This window comes from Phragmites australis, chromosome 8 (assembly GCF_958298935.1).
Source record: "Phragmites australis chromosome 8, lpPhrAust1.1, whole genome shotgun sequence".
In the NCBI taxonomy this organism is placed as follows: Eukaryota; Viridiplantae; Streptophyta; class Magnoliopsida; order Poales; family Poaceae; genus Phragmites; species Phragmites australis.
The window spans coordinates 3,144,465-3,169,853 of NC_084928.1; the positions used below are offsets into that span (position 1 = coordinate 3,144,465).

General features: G+C 42.3%; 3 protein-coding genes across 8 annotated transcripts; 2 read left to right on the forward strand and 1 right to left on the reverse strand.

The window, feature by feature from the left end:
- The first annotated feature begins 45 nt into the window (after positions 1-45).
- Positions 46-2,235, forward strand: LOC133926286 (uncharacterized). Its single transcript, XM_062372133.1, has 3 exons — positions 46-283; positions 1,459-1,575; positions 1,670-2,235. The coding sequence occupies exons 1-3, from the start codon at positions 107-109 to the stop codon at positions 1,706-1,708; spliced, it is 333 nt and encodes a 110-aa protein (XP_062228117.1). The 5' UTR covers positions 46-106; the 3' UTR covers positions 1,709-2,235.
- Positions 2,236-9,048: 6,813 nt separating this feature from the next.
- On the forward strand, positions 9,049-10,363 carry LOC133927857 (uncharacterized). The gene has a single exon (XM_062374246.1). The coding sequence runs from the start codon at positions 9,049-9,051 to the stop codon at positions 9,985-9,987; it is 939 nt and encodes a 312-aa protein (XP_062230230.1). The 3' UTR covers positions 9,988-10,363.
- A 4,153-nt stretch (positions 10,364-14,516) lies between these two features.
- LOC133926288 (ABC transporter C family member 10-like) lies at positions 14,517-25,059 on the reverse strand. 6 transcript variants are annotated; one of them, XM_062372139.1, is made up of 14 exons: positions 24,914-25,009; positions 24,596-24,698; positions 24,254-24,301; positions 22,091-24,126; positions 21,388-21,708; positions 21,221-21,307; positions 20,471-21,067; positions 20,062-20,226; positions 19,350-19,644; positions 17,071-17,285; positions 16,672-16,977; positions 16,337-16,400; positions 15,642-15,881; positions 14,517-15,250 (listed from the first exon to the last, which is right to left on the reverse strand). In XM_062372139.1, exons 3-14 carry the CDS (start codon positions 24,267-24,269, stop codon positions 15,141-15,143), a joined length of 4,452 nt encoding a protein of 1,483 aa, XP_062228123.1. In that variant the 5' UTR covers positions 24,270-24,301; positions 24,596-24,698; positions 24,914-25,009; the 3' UTR covers positions 14,517-15,140. The 6 variants fall into 6 exon arrangements, with proteins under 6 accessions (XP_062228123.1, XP_062228124.1, XP_062228121.1 ...); XM_062372140.1 differs by having other exon boundaries at positions 24,666-24,698; positions 24,914-24,999; XM_062372137.1 differs by lacking the exon at positions 24,596-24,698 and having other exon boundaries at positions 24,914-25,059.
- Positions 25,060-25,389: the final 330 nt, after the last annotated feature.

Here is a 25,389-nt window from a genome sequence, read left to right on the forward strand (position 1 = left end):
CGGCTCGCGCTCTGGACCGTTGGATCTGAGAGTGTTGTGTGCGTTACTCTGTGACGTGGGAGGAGAGGAGAGAGGACGTGGGAGAGGGGAGAGGGGGACGTGGGAGATGGCGGCGACGACGGCGACGCTCCGGTGGGTGCTGCAGATGCACCGAGACGTGCCACGGGCGGCGCGATTCTATGTGGAGGGGCTCGACTTCAGCGTCAACGTCTGCACGCTCCGCTGGGCCGAACTCCAGTCGGGACCGCTCAAGCAAGCTCGCGCTTATGCACACCAACAACAGGTGCGACTGCTGTTACCGCGCTCTCCTCGTCGTGTTCCCTGGTTCGTAGGCCTTCTGGTGTCGAGAGGGTTGCGGCTTGTGAGGCGTTGACGGGATGCGGCGGAAGGGGCATGCTGCCGCGGTGGTGTTACGCGCTATGATGGTCACATGTTCGATGAAATGCGTGTGTGGTGCACTTGGTCATTTGTCAGATGCTGAAAACACATTGGTGATGGCATGCGAGGTGGCACACGGCATTATGCTAGGGCTATTACTTTCATGAGGAAATACAGTCAACTTTCATCTGATCGAGTCGTGGAAATTTTGGCTTGAGGAAGATTTTTTCCCTGAAATTCTTTTCCTGTGCGTATGAACTGGTCAACTGGGTGTTCAAAATACTTTCTTTTCCAATTTCCTTATTTTTCGTTGGCATCTAGCAGCTTAGATGAGTAGCTGGGCAGGTAAGATGGAGTCACGACTAAGTAATTGTTCTCTTGCACGGTTTTTGTATAGGGGTGCAGGTCTAATGTTAAATAGCTGATTCATTGCTGGCCAATGATTTGCACTTTACAGCTTACTAGTGGGCTTCACAAGTTCAGGCTTTTGAGTAAAAGGTTCTTTTGTTGATCGGCTTGGTTAGACTTCCATAGGATGTGTGCCCGAGACCAATACATGTGAAACATGCATCACAGCCTTAGCACTGCTCTGAATGTATTGAATTACTGAAGAAGTGTCGGATCAGGTTGCTGTTTTGTTCATCACTCTTGAGAAAACAATGACCAAGTTGAGTGATGACTCCCTCGGACTGTTTGGCAAGCAAGCATCCCGTTTAATATTGCATGAAAAATACACTTCATACATTTTCTTAGTGCTTCTTGCAAGCTTGTAAGATCAAGACAGTTATGGTACTCAGGTAGTGTATGAAAATGATCTACTATTGAGTTAATTTGTCCTCCGTGTATATTGTATCTTGTCGGTTTTTCTCTTGGACTTCCAAGATCATCATCGTATTAATTTACGATAGAGAAACATTTTTGGAGTATGGACATAGTTGTATGTTAAGAAAGATAGAGAACTTTCCAATTTCAAAATGTATCTTCTTGAGACATTATAGCATGTTTTTGCAATTGATAAGCACGTGAATTTGTAATTTCTGTCTAAACTTTCATGAGATTTGCAGTAAATTTGTGTCGCAGAGAGTCTATTCTTCGATGGTGTCCTTCACTGTACCAGACATAAACAGTACAGTCTCAAAATTAATGGCACTGGGAGCTGAGTTGGATGGGCCAATCAAATATGAGATTCGTGGAAAAGTATTTTCTCTAAATCCCCATAATTTCTATATATGATTGTATTCTTGAGTCCTTCAAATACATTTTTTATGACATTATATTTCTTTCAATGCAGGTTGCAGCCTTACGATGCATCGACGGGCATGGGCACTAGGTCTTTACGAGCCAGCTTGAAGAACTCCTGCTACAATTATCTTTTAATCACTCGGAGATTACTGGTGCATGTGTTCATTTCTTCCAGACAAAAGATCTTTTGACACAAGTTAACTGACTGGACCTGATGTGTCTGAAGTGTGAGAGATCATTTTATTAGCAAAATCATATGAGAAACATTGTACGTAGTTTATAGCAACGGAGCATTTATCATTCTCTGCCTCGTATTGCTGGTTCTGATGCACATTTTTCTCAAACTGGATGCACCTAAGCAAGTCGGGACGGCAGGTAAGGTTCAAGCAAGCCAAGTTCATTCAAAGTAGCATCTTCAGTGGTTCTGCTTGATCATGGGCATTGGCTATGCCATTACAATGTGCCAGTGTATCTAGTTCGATTTTAAATTCTAACGTAGGAGAGCTCTGCCACTGTTCATTCATGGCAATATATCACCATCGGGTATCATGTAATCGAGAATCTGATTTAAGCACTGATTTTTACAACGGAAACCTCACCTGACCCTTTTTTCCCCTCCCTTTTTTGAGACCCTATAACCTTTTTTCGTTGGAGAAGCTGCATGTACATGTATATGCCCTCTGTTCAACTAGCCCCGTGCCCTGGTCCATTTTTCGCGTCAGTCATCCTGGCCGTTTTCACTTCAGGTTGCCAGAACAGGAAAGTGTTGTGACCCTTTTCTTGTGATCAGGAACCTGTCTGGGCTGTAGGCAAATAAGCACAAGCATCTGCGACAAACGCGCCGGGGATCACAATCGGAGCCAACCTGGGTTCTGCAGAAAATTCTTCAGGATTCAGGCATCAGCATGCAGTAGCCAGCCAACCTGCTCCCACTATGCGTCACCTCGTCAGCAGACCGTCCTGCAAATGCAGCCACCTTTACCTTGGCTGTCATCATCCCATGCAGAGGTCACCTGCCGCCCTATGAGCTACAAAGTAACCCCTCCCAATCATTCTGCTGCACCTGCACTACAGAAAATCAGGCTATAGAGATAGACTCCCTGTTCTCGCTGAAAACAACGGGTTGCTTGCTTGCTCGCTGCCGGAATTGTCGGCTGATTTGGCCACTTGTTCTCGGCCGTTGCCGGAGGGAAAAGGTAGTTTGATCAGAGCACCTACTCCTGTTTCCGGTGAGACACCAACTCTGTTCCTTGCTGCATGATAAGCAGGAGTAGTTCAGATGAAACAAGCACTACACATCCTGTTGTTTACGATCAAATTTAGGAAAATCCATAACGAACCCTCCAAAATGTGTAGTTAGTAGGACTCCAACCGTGCCCGTTCGCCAAAAGACACCGGTGTCATACCGTTGAACAAGCCACTTACTTGTCCATCCTTAATGTGGATTCACTTCTGGTAAGAGCATGCAAAGCATTGCTAGGGATGCAAGTGAGTACTGAATTGGTTTGTGTTGGTAGAAGAGAAGATGTCTTTTACAAATAAAGTACGGTGAGAGTCTTTTCTATTGAGGAAATTTAAGCTTAGAGAAGAAGAGGAGGGAGAATAAAAAATATGTTGATAGTAAAAAAGATTAGATCCTCTGATCTGGTGACAAAGGGTTTGTATTTATAGTATTATTTATGGTGTAAATATATAGGTATACCTTACAGAGATAGTGATACAAGCTATTACATACTGTAAGGAACTAGGGTCAGTCGAATCACACAACTTAGGCCTAGGTAGAATATTTTTACCCTGCCCAGAAGGTATTACTATAGCAAATACAGTAGTGCAAGTGGCCCTAGAGACGCGATACCCAACCAGTCGTTAATTGTGGCACCGCACTATCTCGGATGTCAGAGTGGCCACCACTTGCGTCGACATTAACAGACGGTCACTTTGTGTCAGATTAATTGTCTTTGGTGTTCTCCTTTTGCTAATATTCTCTCCAGAGACCAGCTTCTTCTCCTGTCTCGAGAGACAGTTCACGGCCTCTAGAAGCCTTAGCTTCTGCAGGGACTCTAGAGCCTGAGAGCTCCGGAGAAGCTCGTGACGGTGTCCCCTTAGTATTATCTACTAGCTGGGATATTTCTCACAACAGCACTCCCTCATATGCTAGCCCTGAGGTGTGGAGAGGCAAACAGATGTAGAAGGAACTAGCTTCAACCTAGCCTCATAGTTGGGATATCCAAATATAACTTTTAGCAGTTGAAGAGCCTCTCGATGATGACCGTAAGCGATGGTGACGAAGCAAGATGGAGATGACATAACCTAGAGGAAACTGCATGGTTCGAAGCCCAAGGACGAGAGTCGGAGATATCGACTTCGTTTATCTGAAGCCCAGTGGGGGTCGCCTGAGGTTGAGCTAATGTCAGAGCCAAGGGCAGTGGTGGTTGGGGGTCGCCTGAGGTTGAGCTAATGTCAGAGCCAAGGGCAGTGGTGGTTTGCTGGGATCTACGTGCACTAGAGCCTATGCTGAGGTCGGAGACGTAGTAGACGTTGGAGTCGAAGGTCGTTGGGGCTCGAGCAGAGGCAATGCGCTTCAGAGCCATGATCAGACCGAAGGCATGGAGGCGTTGGAGACGAAGGCCGTCGAGGTTCGAACGGAGGTAATGCGCTTCGGAGCCTATGTTGAGGTCGGAGGCGTAGAGGCGTTGGAGCCAAAGGCCGTCGAGGTTCAAATAGAGGTATGCGCTTCAGAGCCCACGATGAGGTCAGAGGCATAGAGACGTTAGAGCCGAAGGCCGTCGAGGTTTGAACAAAGGCAATGCGCTCCAGAGGCATAGCGGTGTTGGAGTCGAAGGCCGTCGGGGTTCAAACGGAGGCAACACACTCCGGGGCCCATGCTGAAGTCAAAGGCATAAAGACGTCAGAGCCGAAGGCCGTTTGAAGCCATGCGACGGACAGAGCAAGCTCTTCAGCTTCTCTGATGGTGAGCCTTTTCACCATTTGAACCGTCATAATAGAGAATGTATGTAGAGGCAAGATATTCTTCCTATTTTTTTGGCACAATTACTAATGACGCATGGTAACATCAGTGCGTCTGACAGGGTAATGTGTCGGTTCTCCTAGGGTCTTGTGACGGTTGCCTTTTGTAGCGAAAATGGATCTATTAGGCTATGACTGTGATTTTGGTGATTAATGACAACATAGTCAATGGGATTAACATGTTTATCAAAAATATATGTTAGTAGGTCTTATGGATGCAATACATGAAGAAGCCACTGCAGCCGGGATAAAGTTGGATTGAATTGGAGAAGTCCCAAGAAGATTTGCCTCACCGGATGATCCGATACTCTCGGTGTTGTCATCGGAGCATATTTGACAAAGGGGAGAGAGGCCTGAAGACCTCACCGGAAGGTTTGGTGATAAGAGAAGATACACACTAGAGCATTTTATCCAGAGAAGGTTGCAGCCATTGAAGTTGAAGATCAAAGCATCGGATGGTCCGGTGATCAATGTGTTGCACACACCAGACAATGAACAATGCAAAGAGATAGAACAAAGTTCAACGCATCGGATGGTCCGGTGATGAATGTTGTGCACACCGGAGCATTATTTTCAGAGAGGGTTGCATTGGCTCGGTTGACTAAAGTCAACTCACCGGGTAGTCTGGTGATGAAGTGATGTGCATCGAATGCTTACACCGGAGCAATTTACACAGAGAGGATACAGTTGGCTCAGATACTAAGTATATACTCATTGGATAGTCTGGTGATGGAGATGAAGTATATACCGATGTGTCCGATGTTCACAGAGGCTTGAGTGGAGTTCCAACGGCTAGTTTATGAGAGTGTACCCACCGGATCATCCGGTGTTAACAACTTTTCTGAGTTGTTGGGTTAACGGCTAGTGTGCGAGTTTGAGGTTATAAATACCCACCCACTCGACCACTTGAAGTGCTGGAGTCCAGAGAAGTTCATGTACACCTGAGAATACATCCAAGCCACCAAAGTGCTTAATGTGATTATCCAAGGCGATTAAACACAATATTAGTGAGTGATTAGTGCTTATAGGTCTAGAGAGAGTGTTGCTAGGTTATTGCTACCTAGAGAGTGGATCAAGGAGCTTGTGGTTGGTGCCAAGGATGTTGGTGGGATGTTGGCGGCTGGGGCCGATGGTCTCCCCGGAGCCCGCTTCCACACGGGAAGGTCATCGGGGCCACCAAGTGACCAGGCTCTCAGAGGACACTGACTCGACGAAGGTGCTCTGGGCGTTGTCACAGGAGGCGCCTAGGGGTTGGTCCCACGCATGAGTGCCTCTGGGCTTGAGCGCGTAGAACCATTAGAGGACAACTTGTTTGGCTGCGGCCTCGGCCGTAACCCCATGGGGCATGATGGGGTCCTCGCTGCGCCACTTATTGGAATGCCTCCGTGTTGGCTTGGGCCTCCGTGCCAACCCAAGTTGTTGGGTAAGCAATGGTTGGATGGTCGCTGTTCCACCCAGCTGTGGAGCTGGTGGTGCACACGGTGTGCCCTGTCTTGGCTGCTATGCATACGTTTGCATGGATGCGGCGATGGAAACGACTGCTTGGGCTATCGCCTTGGTGATCTTTGGTGGTGTCCTACTTCTTTGTGTACTTCTATGTTCAGGTCCCCACGGGCTGCGCGTTGTTGGTGAAAGAGAAGATATCTTCCATGAACAAGGTGTGACGAGAGTCTCTTCTAGAGAGGAGATTCAAGCTTGGAGAAAAAGTAGAGAGGAGGGAGAACCAAAAATATGTTGATAGTAAAAAAGATTAGGTCCCTAGTCTGGTGGCCAAGTATTTGTATTTATAGTGTTATTTATGGTATAAATATACAGGTATACCCTACAGAGATAGTGATATAAGCTATCACTATACCGCAGGGACCTAGGGCCAGCCGAATCGCACAGTCTGGATCTAGGTAGAATAATTTTTACCATGCTCTAGCAAATACATCGATGCAAGTGGCCCTAGGGACGCTGTACCCACCCACTTATTAATTGCGGTGCCGCACTACCCTGGGTGCCAAAGTGGCCACCACTTGCGCCGGTATTAACTATTGGTCACTTCATGTCGGGCCAATTACCTTTGGTGTTCTCATTTTGCTGATATTCTATTCGAAGGCCAGCTTCTTCCCCTTATCTCAAGAGGCGGTGGCCTGAGGGGTTCACGTCCTTCAGAAGTCTTAGCTTTTGTAGGGACTCTAGAGCCCGAGAGCTCTGGAGAAGCTCGTGACGGTGTCCCCTTATTATTATCTATGGGCTGGGATATTTCCCCCCAATAGTTAGTTCTAACTCGCTACTTAGTTTATTTATTTTTAAGTTAATTAGGTGGAGATGAATCTTTAGTTTAATTAATTGAGTTTTGGGTCAATCCAATAACTTAAAAAAAACCAAAACTTGCATCCATTATCATTGCCTGATACACAATTCATGTAGACATGTAAGGCAGTTTTAATGAAATACAAATATAATTGTCCAACGATTGACACCAATGGCCCATCAAGTATCGACGACCTCTGAGGGGCTCATTCTCACTGTAGCTATTGTGCTAACATGCGACTCGTGTACTATATAGAGGATTCTCGATCTCTTTCGACTGGCGCTCGCCTCTCCTCCCTGCAGCATCTGGCGACACCGCCCTCTTCGACCTACCCACTCGATTCAACTGCCACCTCACCGCCACAGAAGGATCAATCGCCGACAAATTTGAAGCACGAGAAGATGGACAAAGCATCACCGATTTCTCGTCGAACTCTGCCCAAACTCAATCCCACTCCTCTGGGTATAACTACCCCCCTCCTAGCATCGCCAAGCAACCCGCATAACTTCCCCTTGCTCTTCTGTTCGTGAGCGCCGCCCGAGAGCTCTAGAGGAGCCGCTGAGCTTCCGCCGTCACTTCTCATCATTGCCAGGACGCTCCACAACCCTCCAACACCAACATGTACTTCAAACAGGTTCGTCGTTCTCTCCTCGTCGTGTTCCATCGCTCGCCGTCGAAGACCGCCTGCCAGAACTCAATTCTGGCTACTCCCCGAGGTTGTGCCGCCGTGCTTTGCATTGTCATCGCCATCACCGCCCTCCCCATCTCTGGTAAGAACCCCACATAGCCGTCCGATCATTTGTCAACGACCGAGATTAGATCTACCTCACCGGTTCGTCAACCAACCATGTGGCATAGCCACGTCAGCACCATAATCTAACGTGGAACGCCACGTCAACCCCTCCTTTTCTCCTTTTTTTTTATTTCTGATGCTAATGTCAAGCTGACATCATAATTCCCTTTTTAAGTAAAAAAACATAAGATTGAGAAATTCTTCTAATAATTTTGTTAATTCATTAAATAGGTTTTCCTTTAATAAATAAATGTTTAAATAATCTGAAATAATATTTTTAATGTTTAAATAGGTTTTTCATAATGTTTTAAAATCTAGAAAAAAACAAATAATTATGATAAAAAAAGAAAATAAGTTTTCTAGCTATAAAATAATTTTTAATAATATGTTTAAATTCTTTTTAGTGTTACTTTAATTAAGAAAGAATCTTTTTAATTCCTAAAATATGCTAGAAAATCCCCAAAAATCTTAGAAAATACCAAAAGTGTCCAGAAAATCCAAAAAAAATCCTACACCTTTCTTTCACCATTCCCAGGCCATATCTCTACCGTCACAACTCTGACCTAATCGTTTCCTTCACCAATAATTCACCAAAAATAATAAAATAATAAATCAAATATAGATTTGCACTTCTATGTTTTGATTCTTTTATTACAGCTGACAAAGAAACAAGGAATATGATGATGGGTTGTCTAATTTCTTAGCATTGGTCAAAACTGATCAAGACAAGACAATACATGTTCTTAGATGATGTTGACTACTTTTTAGAAGGATGCGGTAGATGATGTGTGTTTATCTTCTAAGCTGGATATCGAACCTTTGTAAGCTCACCTTTGAGGATAATTTCGAAAAGAGTTAGGAACAAAATGCTTGGTTTGATAAGGATGCTAAGCTAAAATGGAATCAAATAGAGGTGATAGTAACATAGGAGAAAAGTAGATAAATCTTCCGTGAAGCATAGTAAATTAGTTCATTGTTATTGATTAATTTTGGCATTTGGGATCTCCGATGCTGCTCGGCCCCGCCGTCCCTGCCCTTCCAACGCCACCATCAACCTCTGCCCCAACGCGGTAAAGTTCTATGGACAGCCCACCAATCAGCCTAGTTGACTCCTAAATAAAGCAAACCCCCACTTCTCTCCATTGTTAATTGCCTTCTTCCCAGCTTGGCCGCCACCTCCTCTCCTTCCCTCGAGCCACCACCTCCTCCATTCCAAGAGGGAAGCCATTTCGATTCCCCGTCATGATGGCAGCTTCCTCCCGCCGCTGCCACGCGCCGCCGCAGAGCTAGTCGGCAAGAAGGGGCGTCAATGGCGAACGCTTCCTTGGTGCTGCCGCTGCTGCTTGTGCACGTCGTCCTCGCCGCGTTCTTGCATTCCTGCACGGCCCAGACCCGCGTTGCAAACATCTCGGCCGTTGAGGCCGCCGTCCGCGACCGCGCATTAGAGCTGCTCCGCCGCACGAGTCAGCTCGTGGACGTGCCCCTTCCGGGGAACCTCTCCGGCGCGGGCGTCGAGGCCTCGGCGCTGCGCGTTCGCAGCAACGCGCTCTGGACCGACGGCGTCAACGCCACCGGCTTCACCATCCCGCCGCGCGTCGTCCCGGCCCCGTTCGCGCGCCGCGTCGCCATCATCTTCGAGCGCTTCGACGTCGGAAACGGCAGCTCGACGGCCGTTGCAGCGCTCTTCGCCGCGCCGCCCGGGTACGCGCTGGCCGCGCCCGTGGCTGGCCTCCTCGCGTTCGACGCGTCGGCCGGGCCCGACGCTCGGGTCTCGCTCCGGGCGCTCGGCGCGCCGGTGTACGTCGAGTTCAAGAACGTGTCATCAGCGAAGGGGTTCAACACCACTACCGCGAGGTGCCTGACCTTCGCGGCCAGCGGGGAGGTCGTGGCCACGTACGCTGTGGTGTCGAGCTCAGCGTGCGCGGTGCCCGGCACGGGGCACTTCGGTGTTGCGGTGCGGGCACCTGAGACGCCGCCGCCAGCCTCGGCCGTGAGGGAGAGGTGGTGGGCGTGGACGGTGGGAGTCGGCGCCGGTGGCGTGCTGGGGGCCATCTTCTTGGCGCTCTCTGTGGCTGGCGCAGTGAGGTGGAGCAGGAGGCGGAGGAGGGAGGAGATGGAGCGACGGGCAATGGCAGGGGAGGAGCTGGGACGGATGACGGTGCACGGGAGCAGGATGCCATCGGCGAAGGTGGTGAGAACGCAGCCGACGGTGGAGGAAGGGAGCCCGCTGCAGTGGCAGAAGGCGTAGCTGAGCTCCCCCCGGAGTTGCACCTGCCGGCGGCAGCTTTAATCGTGTGAGTTTTTTTCTTCATGCTCCGCTTTTGTTTTAGGTGCATTTTCAGCGTACAAATTTTCTCTTTTAGATTTTACCGCGTACCCTACTTGAACAGCACAATGTACTTTGTCCAAACTTTTCCCAAATTTCAAATGCAATTGAAATGGAGGTTTTGCAGTAAAAAAAGCGCGATTATGCAGTACATTGCAATACTTCATTCACTCTCATCCTATGGTTATTACAATTTCTCCAGAACAGAAACAGAAAATATTTAGTGCCATTTTATTTATTCATTTTTGCAATTTAATAAACTTTTTGCTGACATTAAGTACTCATAGGGGATGCATACCCAAGAATAAAAGAGTTGACATCAAAGGGATATCATGCATTATTTGGCTTCAGACACTGAATGCACAAAAAATGAACAAGAGGGAGGTGATAAGCCTTTATTCCAAAAAATGCGTATGAACTTTGATGTATTGGCAATCTAAGATAGATCTTTAAAGTTTAAATTGTTACAAAATTGTGATAAAAAAGCAACCGCCTATGGCAGTTGTGGTTATAAACGGGTGAGACATCCCTTCCCTGTGTGTGTGTGTGTGACAAGTGAAAATGAATGAACCTACTGTTTTCACTCTCTAATTTTCGTTGTTTCACTGAGTTCCAAAACGTTATCAGCGCACCCTACACTGTGCTCATCGCCAATTCACCCAATTCGACACACAGAGGATGAGCGGAAGGAGATAGCATCGCATTTGGAGGTAAGATCAACGGAGTCACCGCATACTTACCTGATGACGATGCAAACTCAAATTGTAATCGAGGATGAATTATTATTCCTAATTCGACTCATACCCTATTAAGCTATAAAGATATCCATCAAAATAGTTTCTACATTGAAACCTATAATAACAAGAATGTCGAATATCTATTCATCACAAAATATAACGAATATGACAAGCAAGTTCTTGAGAGAATTCCTTCATTATCCTCTAAGTTATACTACATATATATCAAACCCATACCACATGTTATGTTCAAGATAATTTTTTAGAACCTTCATAAATTCAAGAGATAGCATGATCTCCTTGTTCATCCTGGAATAGGGATGATGCAAAATATTATCAGCAATATTGTTTGTCATAATATTGCAAAATTTTCAAAATCCTCATATTTTGTTTGCACCGCATTTGCAACATGGAAATTAATTTTAAGGTCCTCTTACCTTAAAATTAAAGATGAATCACTTAATTTTCATGAACGTATTCAAGGAGAAATATGTTATCTAATTCAGCTATTAACTGAACTATTTTGGTACTTTATGGTGCTCATAGATGCATCTATAAGATGGACACATGTGTGTCTTCTATCAACAAGGAACCATGCACTCGCCAAGTTAATTTCTCAAATTATCAAATCACGAATAAATTATCCTAACAACAAGATAACATACATATAGATAATGTCGCTGAATTTACTTCAAGGACCTTCGATGATTATTCTATGGCCTTAGGATTAAGTTGGAGAACTCAGTAAGGTATGTGCACATTTAAAATGGTCTGGTTGAATCTCTTATTAAAATAGTAAAATTGATTGCAATAACATTATTTTAAAATTACAATTTATCAACTACATATTGGGGTCATACGATTTTACATGCCGCATACTTGATTCAACTAAGATGAACTACATATCATACGGCTTCCCCGTTATAGTTAGTACTTGGAAATCATCCATTTTCCATATGCGGATATTCAGTTGAGATGTATACGTACTGATATCACCACCGCAGCGTATATTAATGGGCCATCATAGAAAATTGAGGATCTATGTGTGGTATCATTCTTTGTCGATTATAAAATACATTGAGCCCCTAATATGGGACTTGTTTACAACCCATTACTCTGATTGTATATTTGATGAGAACAATTTTTCAGCATTAGGGGGAGACCAAAAGTATCACAAAAAATACCAGAAAATAGATTGGAATATCATAGGCATTCAATCCTTAGATCAATGTACTAAGGAATCTGAACTTCAAGTTCAGAGGGTTATCAATTTGCAACACATTGCAAATAATCTACCAGATATATTTACTGACTCCAAACATGTCACTAAATCTCATATTCCCGTTGTCAATGTGCTAGAAAGAGTGAAAATACCAAAACCTAATCAACTCCTAAATACAAATAATATGGGGAGAAGTATAGTCATAAGGAATAATGTTTCTTAAAATCATCCACGGAAATAAAGAAGTTAACTTCTAAGGCAATAAATGTAAATCAACTTAAAGTTGATAGATATCTTATGGATAATCAAAATTCAAGGCCTACAAATGTTCAACATCCAGAACCAAGCACAAATATGTGCACTAATTCAGGTGTTGGGACATCAGAATACTCTAACTCCATTGTTATGGAAAATCACAAGGAGTTAAAAGTGGTAGATGAAGTGTCCACTAATTATATTGATTCAGAAGAGTCATATAATAGAAATATTATAATTGTCAACATCTATTTCTCCTCAAAGATAACCAAAAACCTCTAGGTAGATCCAGAGCCTAAAACTATAGCATAGTGCATGAAGCTCTTAGGTTGGATCAAATGTAAGAAGGCAATTGAGACAGAAATAAGCTCGCTTAAAAAAGAGTGGTATTTACATTAGTAATATCGACTTCCCACAACACCTTCCCTGTGGAATCAAAATGGGGTTTCATCTGTAAATAGAATGAAAACAATGAGGTGATGAGATACAAAACGAAACTTGTAGCACAAGAGTTCATATAGGGATCCAGGATTGACTTTGATGAGACTTATCCTCCAGTCAGAGTGGATTAACGTTTCGATACTTGATATCTCTAGCAGTTCAAATGAACTTATCCATGCAATTGATGGATGTAGTGACCGCATACCTATATGAGTCACTCAATTTAGATATTTATATGAAGGTCCCTAAAGGACTTAAAATTCCAAATACAAATACAAACAGCAACCTGTATTGTGTTAAACTGAATAAGTCATTATATGGCTTAAAATAGTCAGGTAGTACGTGGTACAACTGACTAAACGAGTTCTTTCCGCAGAAGGATTACTCTAACAATAATGACTGTCTATGTGTGTTTACAAATAAATCATCAACTGAATTAGGTATCATCTCTATGTATGTCGATGATCTCAATATCATCAGAAACATACAAGATATAAATAAAACACATAATCATCTAAAGATGGAGTTTGAGATGAAGCCAAATTCTGCTTGGGTCTTCAACTCGAACATCTTCCATCATGAATACTTGTGCACCAGTCTGCTTATGTTCAAAAGATATTAGAGAGATTCAATATGGATAAAGCATATCTATAAAAAAAAAATATGGTCGTCAGATCTCTTGATATGGATAAAAATTCATTCAATATGAAGGATGATGAAGAGATATTAAGATATGAAGTCATATATCTCAGTGCTATTGGAGCACTTATGTATCTTGTAAATTACATCATACCTAATATTACATTTGTAGTGAATTTACTAGCTAGATATAGCACAACTCCTACTAAATATCATTTGACATGAGTGAAAAATATCCCCAGATATCTCAATGGCACTAAAGAATCTTGGTTTATTTTATAAAAAAAATCAAGATATGTTTTTAATTGGATACGTAGATACTGGCTACTTATCATATCCTTAGAATACCAGATCTCAGATGGGATTTGTATTCCTATATGGTAGAACAATATTTTCGTGGAAGTCATCTAAACAGACCATCGTAGCAACTTCCACTAATCATTCTGAAATAACCGTATTATATGAAGCATCACATGAATGTGTATATTTTCGCAGAATAATTAACCACATACAACAATCATGTGGTATTGATGCATTAGAGTCACCAACAATTATATAAAGAGCAACATTACAAAACATATTGCTCTAAAATTATTCTATCCTCATGAATTATAGACAAATAGAAAAATAGAAATTTTGCAAACAAAATCATGTGATAATTTCACATATTTATTTATGAAATATTTACCAAAGTCTACATTCAGAAAAATGTATACATGAAATTGGTACCATAAGTCTTCAAAATTTGCATAGTTCAAAAGGAGTAAATCCCTAATATACATAATCTGTTATGATCCTCACATAGTAAATATTACACTATTTTTCATTATGAGTTTTTCCTATATAGTTTCTCATATAAGGTTTTTAACAAGACAATAGCAATGCTAGAATGTACATGTCATATTTTTTTCCTTCTATTTTTCACTAGATTTTAAAGGAGTTTTTGATGATATATTACACAGATATATCTTCTCATATTTTTCCCATGAGATTTTTAAATAATATTTAACTTGTCTAATATAGATTATGATATTTTGATCAAGGAGGAGTGTTACAAAATTGTGATCAAAGAGCAACCACTTATTGCGGTTATGGTTGTAAATGAGTGTCAAGGAGACACCCCTTCCCTCCGTGTATATATATGTGACAAGTGCAAATGAATGAACCTCCAGTTTTCACTCTCTAATTCTTTCTTCTTTTTTTCGAACCGGCAGGAGAACTGCCCGTTGTTATATTAAGAAGGAATAATAAAATGGTGGTACACCAAACTCAAAACAACACACGCACCGCAACACAGCTTTACAAAAGATCAAAAACAAACGCAAACGCGAAAATACAAAAACATCCCCAAAACGCGCACACACAAATGCTCATTGATCAAACACTGATCAACCACCACTGCCATCGTGCTAAGCAAAGAACAAGAACGAAGAAAATCCAGCAGCACCCGCCGAACACCAGGAAGAGGCTTCCTCAGCGATCTTCTGGACCAGCGAGGAGGCACAAGGACTCGCATTATCAAAGACACATTCATTGCGGTGTTTCCAAATGAACCAAGCAATGACTTGAATGGCGCAGCAAAGAGCCATGAACAGAAGCTGTGCATAAGTTGATCAAAATTTCAGGTAGAAACTAGATAAGAAAATAGCATTTCCCGACAACATCTGGTGCTTTTTCTTCAGACTCCAAGTAAACGAGCTCCTCTGATATATGAGCGCAGGTTTTTGTCTCTCTCTTTCTAGAGACTGCAGAGAGTAAACATACATAATTGATAACTTGTTCTAAATGTTTCCATTCGAAGTGTATGACCAGTACTCTTTGACAAGCTCGCGGAAGAGCGATCCTTCGGTTTCCATGAGCTTCGTAGGTTTGTCATACTCCACTACTTTCCCTGGAAGTAAGTTGAACTCATTAGTATGGGCTATGGACTACGGAGTATATGCTGCAAGACTATCATGAGACAGACCTTTTCATAATCTAAAACAATTGAACAGAAAAAGATAAAAAGTCTACCTTTTGCTCCTAAAAAATGAATAATAAGAAATGCTAAGATAGTTCAGTTCTGAACCTCTGATTTATTGTTCAATGCTGGTAGAAGTACAATAAACTTAAGAGGAATAAATTGATGCAGAAAAGGCTAAAGTAATAAAGAGGAAAAAGGTTAGTTCACTTGTATCAACAATACATTTGGTTTCAGCCCATATTCCAGATTTTAAGTTGTGCTGATTCATCAGACAATTACTATATGGGCATCACTGTATTTCTAGTAAGTTGGAACATACCGTCACGCATTGCAAGTACCATGGTGCAGTCCATAACTGTTGGTATACGGTGTGCGACAGTGATAACAGTGCAATCTTTGAATTCTGTCCTGATTGTTTTCTGAAGAACAGCATCAGTTGCATTGTCTATAGAAGCTGTGGCCTCGTCGAGAACTAAAATACGGCATCTTCTCAAAAGTGCACGTCCCAAACAAAAGAGCTGCCTTTGGCCCATGCTCCAGTTTGACCCATCTTCGACAACTATACAACATGATGTCAATCAGTGTAGAAGACAGCAGGTGTCATGCTAGCAAAAAAAACTACAAAAGACACCATCCCTAAAAACGTTAGTAGCTATTTGTGTGTGGTACAAATGGAAAGCCCATATTTTTCTTTATAGAAATAAAACATAATTGTACCATTGAAAACACAAGTTCTTTATGCTCGGAACTCATCAACACAGACATTTGCCTGGTCAACAATTTATCTTTTTTTTTCAAAAGAAACAGGGAGAGCTCTACATGTGCATTATGAAGGAAGTTCAAAGCAGATTATGAAACAAATGATTGATACTTTAAGTGGCACATGTACTTTCACCCCTAGTCTGAGTTCTGAATACTCTGATAAATTTAGTGAATTTAGTGTAATGATTCCCAAATTACTCAATTTGTTAAGGATTCAGGAAACAGAAGTACAGATGCAGCAAAGTCTCCTACCAAGTGAATCCAATCCCTGTTCCTTCTCCTGGACAGCTTCAAGAAGCTGACATTTGTCAAGAACCTGCATCAGAGTAGAAACTAACCACTTCAGTGATTTACTTCAAAGTTTGATGATGCACAGATGTCATCAAAAGAGAGTGCACTTGTTGCAATTGACATGCCTCTGATTCAGTTTATTCACCCCATTTTGAGAATGTTTTCGAAATTTCTGAGATTGTTGGGTGTTATATCACGATAACTAGTTGAATTGTCATGGTCACGACTCACGACAACCCTTTTTCATTGTAAAATTGTCTGAGACTGAGTGGGGTGAGAATAGTATGGCACATTACCTCCCACATTTGTTGGTCGGCGAATTGCCCAAGAGGGTCTAGATTATATCTTATGCTACCGTGAAAAAGTGTTGGATCTTGTGGAATGATACCCAAACGTGAACGCAGGTCATGTAACCCTATTGTTGTGATGTCTACTGAGTCTATTATTATTTTCCCTCCAGCTGGCTCAACTAGACGAAACAATGCGCCAATTAAAGTTGTCTTGCCACTTCCTGTCCGGCCAACTATACCGATCTTATCTCCACCGTCAAAAGAGCAAGTGATTCCATTTAGTACAAGAGGAGCATCTTGCCTGTACCTAATCTGTTGAACGAAAATCATTCACGTTAATTTGCTAGAATTCATAGAAGGGCTTTGCCGTGTAAAGAATACATGTGAATATTGATCTTTGATTACCTTCAAATCTTTAAGCTCCACCCTGCCAACTTGGGGCCAGTCTGGTGATGGTCGATTTTCTTCAATAATCTCTGCTGCTTCACTTGGTATGTCCATGTATTGGTTCACCCTTTCCACAGAGATGATTTGATTTGCAAGCTGGCACTGGTTTTGAATAGAGAAAACAAAGGATATATTTAGGGATAGACCATAGGACAATGCCATCCCTACAAAACCTGCGCAAGTACGAATTGGAGTAATTAGTGTTTCTGGTGGCAATATTGAAAGCTTCATAACATGAATAAATCAAATGTCTGTATTTTTTTTGCCACTTAGCCATGCAATCATCTCGGTTTAACCATTTTTCACTCCTTGGGCACAAATACCAATGGGACAAATCCAGTAGCAGGAGGCAAATTGGCCAAAAAAAAAAAAAAAACAGGATTTCACCAGGCTTAATGGCAATAAGAGAAATTCCCAATATCAAATGCTGACAAAGTCTGCTCTCTTGCCTTTGGTGGACAAAGTGGCTGACCAACTCCCCGGATGGAAGGTTGCTCTCATTCACCTAGCCAGTAGAGGAGTCCTAGTTAAAGCAGTACTCATGGCCATCCCCATCTATCACCTTATGGCCCTTGATGTACCACGGTGGGTGATCAAGGCTATAGACAAAAGAAGACGAGCTTTTTAATGGAAAAGGCGCAAGGACGTCAAATGTGGACACTGTCTACTCGCTTGGACTAAGGTATGCATGCCTAAGGAGTTGGGAGGGTTGGGCATTCACAATCTAGAAATTCTCAGCTGGGCGCTATGTATGAAGTGCCTTTGGATTCAGAAAACCAAACCAACCCGATCTTGGGCTCTCTTCAGCTCTTCAGTGCCAAGTAATGCCTCGGTGATGTTCTCCATCATGGTCACAACGGTGATCGGTAATGGCAACAACACTAAGTTCTAGAGTGATCACTGGTTGCTGGGACAATCTCTAAAGGTACTAGCGCCTCATACACATGCTTTGGTATCTAAACGCACTTGGCACCTCCAAGGGACGGACTGTCAGACAAGCTCTTCATAACAACACTTGGATTCATGACATCAAAGGCACCATCACGGTCTAGGTTTTGGAGGAATTCCTTCAGATTTGGGAGCTTGTGTCGAGATGGAATTACATGAGGATGTTGAGGACTCGCACCTCTGGTCTGCATCAACTTTGGGTGTGTTCTCTTCCAAATCGGCCTACTGAGCCTTTTTTCACGGTACCTTTGAGTTTGAACCATGGCAGCGGTTGTGGCGATCATGGGCGCCTCCTCGAGCGAAATTTTTCATCTAGTTGGTGTGGCACAACCGGTGTCGGACTGTTGATCGCCTCACGCGCTAGGGATTGCCTCACCCGTCGAAATGTCCACATTGTGATCAGATGGACGAGATTATCACACACCTTGTCAGCTATGTTTTTGCTCGGCGGGTTTGTGTGGAGGTCCTGCAACCAATTCGCTTAGTTCGGGCAACGTCAGTGAGCCAAAGTTCCATCTCCTTCCAGATCTGGTGGTACAAGGCGACCACGATGGTGGAGACCCGTCGACGCAAAGGCTTTCATTCTTTAGTCATGTTGGTGGCTTGGCTCCTTTGGAAACATCGCAATGAGTGTGTTTTTTAGGGTAGGAACCCTAGTGTTCCCCAGCTACTCTATAGGATCCATGAGGAATCCACTCTATGGTGCTCTGCTGGTGCTAGTGAGCTGAGCTATTTGTTGATATGAGTCAGTCGGTGTCTAGGTCGCTCTTTTGTTCCATTGGCGCGTATGTACATCTTGAGCCTGTGTATGTGGGGTGTGAGTGTTGGTGTACTGTTTTCTTTTGTACTATTTCCTCCTTAATATGATGACGAGCAGCTCTTCTGCCAGTTCGAGAAAAAAAATGCTATCACTAAAGCTGCATTTCCACATAAAATACCAATGGTTACATAAAGTTACATAAAATCAGAATAAATGGTAGCTTGGGAAATCCGGAAATGTACTGCATTATTCATCAAATATCTGGCCTGGCAGGCTTGCAGCAAATATAATTTTACTTGCGATTTAGCATTATGAAGTATAGAAAAACCTTCACATTCCTTAGCACGATATCAGGAAGCTATGAAGACCTAGGTTATTTTTTTTCCATGTATCTAACAATTTATTGCAAATCAAATGTAAGAATTAATGGTCATAGAGCTTGTTGCCTTTTTTTAAAAAAAAAAACTTTGGCCAATATCCGCAACAATGTGGTGATACTTGAAAGTTGCAACTTCTATAAAATGCTCACCAGGGCTAAAAGTTCCTTGAGGAAGAAGAGCCATGACAAAGGCAGAAAAAGAAAGAACTGCAGCACTCATTGTCTCCAAGCGTTGAATCAGCCATTCAGTTGCTGCAAAATTATAAAAATATGAACCAGCATTCTTGTCAACAAGCTCCAAATTTTTCTCAAAGAAACGATCTTCTTCCTCAAAGGCCCTTATTGTTATAGCCCCTGAAACTGATTCGCCTAAGTGATTAGCTAGAGCCGATTTGGTAGTGCCATTGATCCTCATCAATTCCTTAGCTGAGGCTAAATAGTACCTCTGCATGACCAAACATAAGATATTTCAGTCAATAGGAATCATGAATGTAAGACGGTAGACTGTTTCACCCCTTGGATCAGAATAGCAGCAAAGCACATTAAGTGGTATATTTTTTAGAAAGTCGGCAGGAGGGCTGCCGTTTTATTAGACCAGGAGCAAAAGGAATACAGAAACAAAAAAAAGAGGAAACGGAAAGAACGAAAAAGGTCCGCAACGACAAAAAAAACAACAGAGCGGCCAGACTAAAAACCGCACTGGAGTTCACCTAAACTCCAGTGAAGCTACGGCAAGCCACAAGGAAGGAGCAAAAGAAAAAAGGCTACAACCAGACGGAAAGACTATGAAGAGAAAGGCAAGGCCAACATTAAGTGGTATATGAATTAATTGATTCTAGCCAACAGAATCCCACAGAATTACCTGCAACCTGATTGCCAAAACTATCGTTGGCACGGCGACAAACAGAACTTGCCATGTAACAACAGCCAATACCCCCAGATTGCTATATGCATTTAAGCTGGCACTAATGCTAAACATGAAGGCGAATGGAACATCAAGGTCAACAATACTCAAATCTGAAGAAACCTGTACGAAAAAAATAGCAAGTTAATCCATCAATAGAGAATCTCCAAATGTAAAATAAAACTTTGGTTTATCATATCTTCCTCTTTCCAATTCATTTAAGGATTATCCTCGACTAAAAGGAGAGATGCTCACACTAGCATTAATATGTAGGAGGTGAGGATCAAACCCTGGTTGGTTGGATGGCAACCACCCCCACTAGCCAATATGTCTTAGGGAGATTCTCAATTTGTTGAAGGATTCTTACCCGGCTAAGTACCCTTCCTAGAGGGGTACAATCAAAAAAGGACATCGGTGCACGGAATAATGAGTTGAGTAACTGGGAAAAAAAGGATCTTGATGTCTGGACCCCAAGAACAACAACTGCGAACGATCTAGATAGCAAGAAGAACATCGTGCAGATTCCAATAGCAATGTAGACAGAAATCAACTTCAGTGTACTAACATCCGGATTCTGGACATTAGCAGCCATCCATGTATTCTGTGATATTTGCCCAGATACGAAAATAATGTGGGAAATAACACAGAGAGAGGCATATAAGAAGCCTTTGTTCTGACGCAGGTAGAGGATATAAGGTTTGAGACCTGTATCCCCCATTTCTCTTTCCTCTGTCTTGATCAGTTGATCAACTGGTGATTGCTCCACAGATTCTATATATCTGCTTCCATGGATATCATTTGTGTCCTTGATTGATATTTCCTTTGCTCTGTGGGGAGGCACTTTGTTAATATCTAAAACACCAATAGTATCTTTATGGGCATTTACAAGGTTCTGAAATTCTTGACAATATGCTAGTAGATCTTGGTAAGGTGCAGATCGAATAATCTCGCCGTCTGACATTAACTGCCAAAAAGCAACACTAGTTTTAGATGACATCGAAAAAACAAATAAAGTCGCTAAAATAAATATAAATCGTGGAGGGACTGATATCTTCATGTTGCACATGCGCACACATAGAGAGAGACAGAGATATTAGGATCATGTGTGAGAACAAACCAGAATGGAATCAAATACGGGTAGAAAATCAACTTGGTGGGTCACCAAAAGAACAGTCTTGTCTGATAGAGCTCCCATGACATAATCCTGTCAAACAAGTAAATGTTTTAAAGCAGTCTATAACCAAATAGTAATATAACAATTCATAATTGTTGTGTGGTCCTTACATTAAAGAGACTTGTTGCTGTATGGGCATCAACAGCACTGAAAGGGTCATCAAGAAGATATGTGTCTGCATTTTGGTATAACGCGCGAGCAAGCTGAACACGCTGCTTCTGACCACCGCTAAGATTTACTCCTCTCTCCCCAATTTGAGTACGGTCTCCATATGGCAGCATTTCAAGGTCTTTCACTAAAGAGCACCTCTCAAGTGTTTCTTGGAATCTTTGCCTGTCCATCTTAGACCCAAAGAGAATATTGTCTTGCACAGTTCCTGTTTGGATCCATGCATTCTGAGAAACATATGCTATTTTCCCACAAACTTGGATCTGAAAGATTTAACAACGAATACGAATTGATATTTAAGTTCCTATAACAAAAGGAATCCATAAACATGCTTAATGTTAGCACTATTATCAAGTGAAATAATCATAATAACTTTGCAGAACTAATGATGATGTTGTCCACGTGCTGTATTTTGAGAAAGGAATTAGCAACTAAGGTTCTGAAGTGCACATAGAAATATTGTATTATATGGAAATTCTGTACTTGCAATTGTGCGATAAGTTTATAAAGATTACAAAATTTGCAATCTGATACGAAGGAAACTTAATGAAAGTACCATTTTCTTGGAGGAAGCGAAGTACATCATAAAATTGACAACTCTATGATTTTCCATTTTATAAATATGAAGGTAATAGAAAAGCATACCGTGCCTTCAGTTTTCTGGACCTCTCCAAGAACTGAAGCCAAAAGTGTCGACTTTCCTGATCCTACCTCGCCACAGATTGCAACCTTCTCTCCAGCTTTGACAACCAAATTTATATTCTTTAGAGTTGGTTTTGATGGGTTCTCATTCCATGAGAAATTGCAGGAGTTTATCACTATTGGATACTCGGTGCCCACACAGTATTTCTTCCTAACTTGTCCATTCAGCTCAGGCGCATCAAGAAACTTTGTTATCCTAGTGAAAGCAACTTTAGCTTGTATCACAACTCCAATCACATCTGGTATCTGCCTAATTGGATCTTGAACAAGGCGCAGAGTTGCCACAAAGGAGAAGACGTTGCTAGCATCCAGAGGAATTTTCAAAAGATAGCATGCCAGGAAGGTCGCAGCCGAAACCAAAACAGGTGATGACCAGAACAGAAAACTGTTGTATGCTTTCCTGAGCTGGAATGCTGACAACCACTTGTATTCAATCTCCCTTAACCCCTCAATGACCTTCTTGAAATGAGTTTCCCACGCATAAAGTTTCAAGACCTTCATATGAATTAAGGATTCTAACATGGCCTTCAGTCTGGCATCTTGGGCTTCCATAAGTTTACTCTGAAATTTGTGTTGCAGTTTGGCCAGGGGAGCATTGCAAAGTACAGTGATAATGATGACAGCCAGCGAGGCAATCATGGCAATACCAACTGCACTATACAGAATTACCAGAGCAATGCAAAGTTGGACGCTTGTTGTCCATGTCTGATGGAACCAGTACGGGAATTCCCCAATCCGGTAGGCGTCGACAGTAACATAGTTCATGATCTCTCCAGAAGAATGCTTCATTTTAGCTAAGTTTGATAACTTCTGTTGTTTCTTATAGATAGCGGCAGATAGGAATGACCTCACTTGGAGTCCTAACTTCCGAGTGAGGAAATACCACTGCCTCTGTGACAAAGATTCGCAGCATTTGCAAAAGAACATTGTTGCAGCCAACACAAAGCCTTCATATTTAAAAGACTCTTTCCCAAGCGAAACATTGATGAATGCCTTGAGAAGCAATGGACCTGAAGATATTGCGAGCACCTTGAGCAATGCGAAGAAACCTGAGACCATGATCCCACTTTTGTGACAAGAAACAATAGTCCAAAATACGGACTGAGTAGCATGTGGCTGTAACTGCTTCTTGATGTTCAGCTTCTCCAAGAACATCAAATATTGATTATATGCTCGATCTGAGGCACCTAAAAGTGGCATGTCTTTTTCCTCAAGGGGCTTCTCATAACCCATCTTCATCAAAGGGTTCAGCCACCAAAATGACATGACGCTGAAAAAACCAGCTTTAGCAAAAGGCGTTACATGACTCTCAGAATCAGCCATATCATCAACGGTCTCAGTGTTCAGGGGCTTATATAAAGCACTTTCAATTCCTTCACAACCATCTTCCTTGATGTCCCAAATTCCATAAGCAAGGAGTAGTAGTGCACCTGGTAGGAATAGAACATCTAAACAAGACTTCGTGGTGATCGCCTTATCTGTGACCATGTAAACAATTGAAGAGCAACAAACGAATGCTGCATATACAGTCAGCACAACCGACCAAAACCGGGCAAATGTCACTCCAAGAAACGGTGCCCTGATACTGAAAGCAAAGCTGATAAGGATCAAGCTGAGTCCTTGAGACAGGGTTACCAACCACCAATGTATCAGGTAAACAGAAGCATCATGACTGAAGTTACTTCCCAGCATCCACAATCCTAGGCCAAGATAAATCAGACCCAAGCAGCCATTGAACACTACACCAGCCAACTGTAGTGGCGAATTGAGAACGACAAGCTGTCGCGCAGTTCCTCTCCTCTTCAGGATTTTGATAAGCAGTTGGAGTGCAAGTATGATAACAATCAGCGCAGCAGTGCCAAGCACCAGCAGATGATTCATACAAGTGGAAGAGTCGAATATTTCCTTCAATGCACATGAGACAACAGCATCTTGCTTGGGGAAAATTGGGCTCCCACAAAAGTTCATCATCCAAGAACCTGAAATATCGTTACAAAATATTGGTGTGAATATCCCGGCTTGTAGGAGTTCATACAAAACTGACCGTCAAAAGGCGCAAGGATGTTGTTAACCATATAAGATAAGAAAGGTGAGAAGTGGACTAACTTGTAAGGGAATCCATCTGACCAGTGTGGATCAGGTTTCCTTCCAGCCCTACAGCAACCATGAACAAGAATCTAGTAAGGGCAAGGAGCAAAAAAAGAAGGCCTCAAAATCATGAAAAGAAACTAGGTGATCGCAGAAACTTTGAGGCACACAAGTGACACAAGGCAAAGATTGCAGTAAACGATTCCGCAAAAAAAAAGGGATTGCAGTAAACGGGGCATAAATATAAGGGGCTAACTCCACAATTGCAATGTTCTTCGTGATCCATTAGCACAACAACAACAAAAAAAACAAAGATAAAAAACATACTGTTCATTAGCAATAAAAGAAAAGATGACAAACTAGAGAGGAAGAACGAGGTGTAATTCTTTTTGCCAAGAAAAGAAAGATCAAAAGAGTCAAATCGCCTCACCTCCCTCTACGGCCTCTGTCTGATAAATCCTAACTGAAAATTCGAGTTAAAGACAACGCGTGAGCATCTGATGCAGAAGAATCCGGAAACCCAACTACCAAAAAATTATTCCCCCATCTCTCCTTGAGACCAGGACCCAACGCCCGCAATGAGAAGAACCAAACAAGAAATCCGCAGCAGAATCAGCAACCGATCATTGATCAGATTTTTCTTTCCTGGATCAAGCACGATTCCCGAGGATCTCTTACTTGTCTTTCTCCTCCGAGCATTGACCCTCCTAGCGCGACCTCGCAATAAAAGGCCTCGTACCTAACACTGTGCTACTATCGCTGCCAGCGTGGTCGTCTTCGAGAGGTTCCGGTTTCCACTGGAGACAGAATAGTTTATAGGAGAAAGCGGGGAGTTTGGTGGCGGAACGGACAGATCCGGTCGGGGCAACTATACGGTTCTTTCTTAATTTAATATTGAGTTATACTCCCTCCCTCCGATTATAAATATAAATTATTTTAAATTTATTTATAAGATTTAAAAATAGATTAAATGACTTTGTTACTCCTTATTTATTCTGTTTTGAAAAAAATAACTCATTAATTTATAAGAGTGATATTATTTATTAAATAAGGGCAAGAAGGAAATAAAAGAGAAAAAAGTGCATAAAAATTTGAGAATGATTTATATTTAGAGAATAGTTAAGAAGATTAAAATAACTTATATTTGTAATTAG

What these genes read in the sequence shown, in the direction of transcription:
- LOC133926286 (XM_062372133.1), top strand. Translation starts at nt 107, where the DNA reads ATGGCGGCGACGACGGCGACGCTCCGGTGGGTGCTGCAGATGCACCGA. An exon ending in CTTATGCACACCAACAACAG is followed by an intron (nt 284 to 1,458) that starts GTGCGACTGCTG and finishes TTTGTGTCGCAG; the next exon opens with AGAGTCTATTCTTCGATGGT. An exon ending in AATATGAGATTCGTGGAAAA is followed by an intron (nt 1,576 to 1,669) that starts GTATTTTCTCTA and finishes CTTTCAATGCAG; the next exon opens with GTTGCAGCCTTACGATGCAT.
- LOC133927857 (XM_062374246.1), top strand. Translation starts at nt 9,049, where the DNA reads ATGGCGAACGCTTCCTTGGTGCTGCCGCTGCTGCTTGTGCACGTCGTC.
- LOC133926288 (XM_062372137.1), bottom strand. An exon ending in TCCAGAAAACTGAAGGCACG is followed by an intron (nt 21,709 to 22,090) that starts GTATGCTTTTCT and finishes TAAATCTTTCAG; the next exon opens with ATCCAAGTTTGTGGGAAAAT. An exon ending in CCGACCAACAAATGTGGGAG is followed by an intron (nt 16,401 to 16,671) that starts GTAATGTGCCAT and finishes ACTCTGATGCAG; the next exon opens with GTTCTTGACAAATGTCAGCT.